This window comes from Mus caroli, chromosome 6 (genome assembly GCF_900094665.2).
Source record: "Mus caroli chromosome 6, CAROLI_EIJ_v1.1, whole genome shotgun sequence".
NCBI classification, from domain to species: Eukaryota; Metazoa; Chordata; class Mammalia; order Rodentia; family Muridae; genus Mus; species Mus caroli.
Genome location: NC_034575.1, coordinates 132,437,495 through 132,440,987, shown reverse-complemented (window position 1 = coordinate 132,440,987; position 3,493 = coordinate 132,437,495). Strand labels below are relative to the sequence as shown.

At 43.8% G+C, this 3,493-nt stretch overlaps 1 protein-coding gene across 1 annotated transcript in view; it reads left to right on the top strand.

Moving 5' to 3' along the window:
* The window catches only part of Lrp6 (LDL receptor related protein 6), a 114,753-nt gene that overhangs the window by 106,229 nt on the left and 5,031 nt on the right, over positions 1-3,493 (top strand). The window contains exons 19-20 of the mRNA XM_021165898.2: positions 858-968; positions 2,437-2,667. Coding sequence (XP_021021557.1) covers positions 858-968; positions 2,437-2,667 — 342 coding nt within the window. The remainder of the gene's footprint in view (positions 1-857; positions 969-2,436; positions 2,668-3,493) is intronic.

Genomic DNA, 3,493 nt, shown 5'->3' with positions numbered 1-3,493 from the left:
GAGGGCACACATCTATACTGCGGAAGGCAGGGTGAGAGGAGGGCACACATCTATACTGCGGAAGGCAGGGTGAGAGGAGGGCACACATCTATACTACGGAAGGCAGGGTGAGAGGAGGGGCAGGCTTGTTCTCTTGTTCTCCCTTTTAAATATGTAGGTGTTTTACCCAAATGGGAGGACTGACAAAAAGAACAGTGGTCACACAGAGATAGGACAGACATAGCCAAGGGACCTCAATAAAAATATACAGACACCATTTTACAATACATAGACTTTGTAACCTGCTTCATGCACAGAATACTTACACGCATGGTGCCTAAGGAAGCCTTAAGAAGCTGTCGGACCCCTCGGTATTGGAGTTAGATGGTTGTGAGCATCTGTGTGGGTGCTGAGGAGGGACCTCTGGAAGAGCAGCCAGGGCTCCTTAACCATGGAGCCTGCTCTCCAACCACAGGCGTGTTTTTGTATGACTAGTTTTTCTCAAGAGCTAACACGGGGTACATTGAGCATTCCCTAACATATTCTGAGAATGAGGTCCAGTTACCTGCCACTATGCTCCCTCTACCTCCAAACTACACTAAGGACCAGGGCTCCAACATATGAACCTTAGGAGGAAGGAATATATTTAGACCATCCAAACCACACCAGGAAGTTCTGAAAATTGAGAAATAGCACCAAAAGTTAAGTGAAATAAAAAATTTAATAACAAAGCAGAGAATATCATTTTTTCCAGTGGGAATCCTTAGCGGTAGTATTCACCAGTGTCTGAGCCCGATGTGGTTTTAGATTATACTTAGAAAACATCTGATAGAATTTGTCTTCCCATGGTGATAAAAATAAAACTGCCTTTTTTCTAGTGCTTTGTTTAATTGATCAGTTCCGCTGTGCCAATGGTCAGTGCGTTGGAAAACACAAGAAATGTGACCACAGTGTGGACTGCAGTGACAGATCTGACGAGCTGGACTGTTGTAAGTAGGAACGAAGCCTTGTAAATCCCTCACAACGGAGAATTTGAAAAATACCTATTCCTTTGCTTTTTGTATTTCACTTACAATCCTGATTTCCTTATGTAAAACACATATACTAGTTACTTGTGCCTAAGATATTTTGTTTTGCCTTTAATAATTGTTTAAGGACAGTAGTTGTGATATATTTAGTAAAACACCAGAAAAGAGTAAGCATTGCCTTGCCACAACTACAGACACAAAATTCTCAGATCATTTAGATGCATGGAAGTTAACTGGTGATCTGATCTCCATTCTGAATATTAGGTTATGGTTAACCATTCTTGACATGTTTCTACCAGTTTCTCGGAATCTAGAGCCTAAATGCTTTCTTCCTCCTTTGCTGCCGTCCTCTCTCCCTCATCCCTCCTGTGCTTGCTTGTCTGTCTCTCTTCTTCCTTGCTTCCCTCTGAGGTAGCCTCCCACCCTGCAGTGGTGAGGGAGGAAGCCTGACATCAGTGTGGAGCAGAGCATCAAGAGAGGATTATTCGTCCTAGCATCTTGGCACTGGGAAGGCATGTGAAGGCACCAGGAGAGAGTACAAACGTGGTGGCAGCTGGCAGGGTAGAGAGGGCGCCGCAGAGGACACACACTAAACTGAAGCTGATGGCCACAGCCAGGAGGCTACTGCCGCTGTCACTGTGTTTCTGTTAGAGATGAGTTTAGCTACATTGACAGGAGCTTGGCATATCAGCAGGCAGGACGTGCTCTAACGGCTCTTCAGTTACGAGATTATCCATGGGTTAACTAGTCAGAGTGGAAGAATTTTTCTTTTGAATAACTGTGGGTGCTAAGCTTGATAACTCACTTCTTCCTGTTTTTCCAAATTCATGCCTTCTGCTTCTTAAACACTCAAGTAGTCAGAAGTCCAGGAAGGCGAGTGTGCTGGGATTCTCCTGCAGTGCTCTGGCCTTCCTCCATTCGTCCTCTAGTAATCAGGGACCTGGGTTTATCTTGCTCTCAGGCGGCCAGGACAGTAGTGGTTGGAGCCAAGTGCCTTCACTCACCTGAAGCTTACAGGTTCCTTCACTGGACCTAAGTGGCATTATTCAGACCTAAGCGGCACCATTCAGACCTAAGCTCTGGTTCTGAGCTACTCTGGCCTTTTTCACCATTCCAGTGAAATCTGGTGAACAATTGGTGACATCTTTGGGTCTGTCCCTTCTAGCCAAAAGTTTACAATGATACTTCCTGGTCTGTTGTCTTATTTTCATTTAACAGTAGCTTCTTTAAGTTTATTTAAATTAAATAATGCTATTTAATTCATATTTTTATGTTGTATGATATATATGTATATATGTACGTGTTTGTATATAAATTATATATATATTGTTTGATTTATCAACATTGTTTTTATTTTTGTATTCTTGTATTGCTATTTTGAATATGAAGTTGCTTTCCTATTAGCTAACTACAGTAATCTCTATTTTAGATCCAACTGAGGAGCCAGCACCACAAGCCACCAACACAGTTGGTTCCGTTATTGGAGTAATTGTCACCATTTTTGTGTCTGGAACCATATACTTTATCTGCCAGAGGATGCTGTGTCCTCGTATGAAGGGAGACGGGGAGACCATGACTAACGACTATGTGGTTCACAGCCCGGCTTCTGTGCCCCTTGGTTATGTTCCTCACCCAAGCTCTCTCTCTGGATCTCTTCCAGGTAAGTGACGAGCGATTTATGAGAATCTGCTCTTGTCCAATTTTCAGTTCTAGGATTACAAACTACTCTGCGTTTAAGGAATTGTGAGAACTTTTTTTTTTACAGTTTTATACTGCCTTTCTATGCAGAAGGACTTAAGTATGACTCTGTCAGCCAGCTCCATGCCTCTGACTGGAGGCACCAATGAAATTCAGTGCTTGGTAAATGCCTACTCTGTATAATTTCACCACAGGGGACCCTGAGGCTATGAGTGGGAATAAAGGAGTGGGAAGACAGCTCAGTTTGCTGTCCACAAACAAGGATTTGGAAATAGCTGGTTGACAAGGAGAGACTATAGTCCCCTCTGCCCTCTCCTCATCTAACATGCTGACAGTGGTGTGAGGTGTGAGGTGGGTTAACCAAATGTTCCCGCCTGGCTATAATATTCTTGGGGAGTAAAGCTTTTCCTAGTGCTTAGTGCCTTTAGTGAAAAGAATCCTGGGTTTTTATGCATCTGGAGGAGCTGCCTGGTCAGAGCTCTCTGAAAATAGGAATTTACTGTGGTTGTGACTCTCAGAAGAGCCACACTATTTAAGTTGGTAAGTAATGATGTGTCTTTGTTGCCGTACCTACTTGCAGTATGTGGGAATGGGACCCTACTTGGAACAAACAGAACTTGTCTATTAGCATTAGGAGTTTTGAGTTCAGAGGTGTCTGAGTTCTGTAGGTAAAGAAGTGTTTTCTGCCGGGCAGTGGTGGTGCACGCCTTTAATCCCAGCACTCGGGAGGCAGAGGCAGGCGGATTTCTGAGTTTGAGGCCAGCCTGGTCTACAAAGTGAGTTTCAGG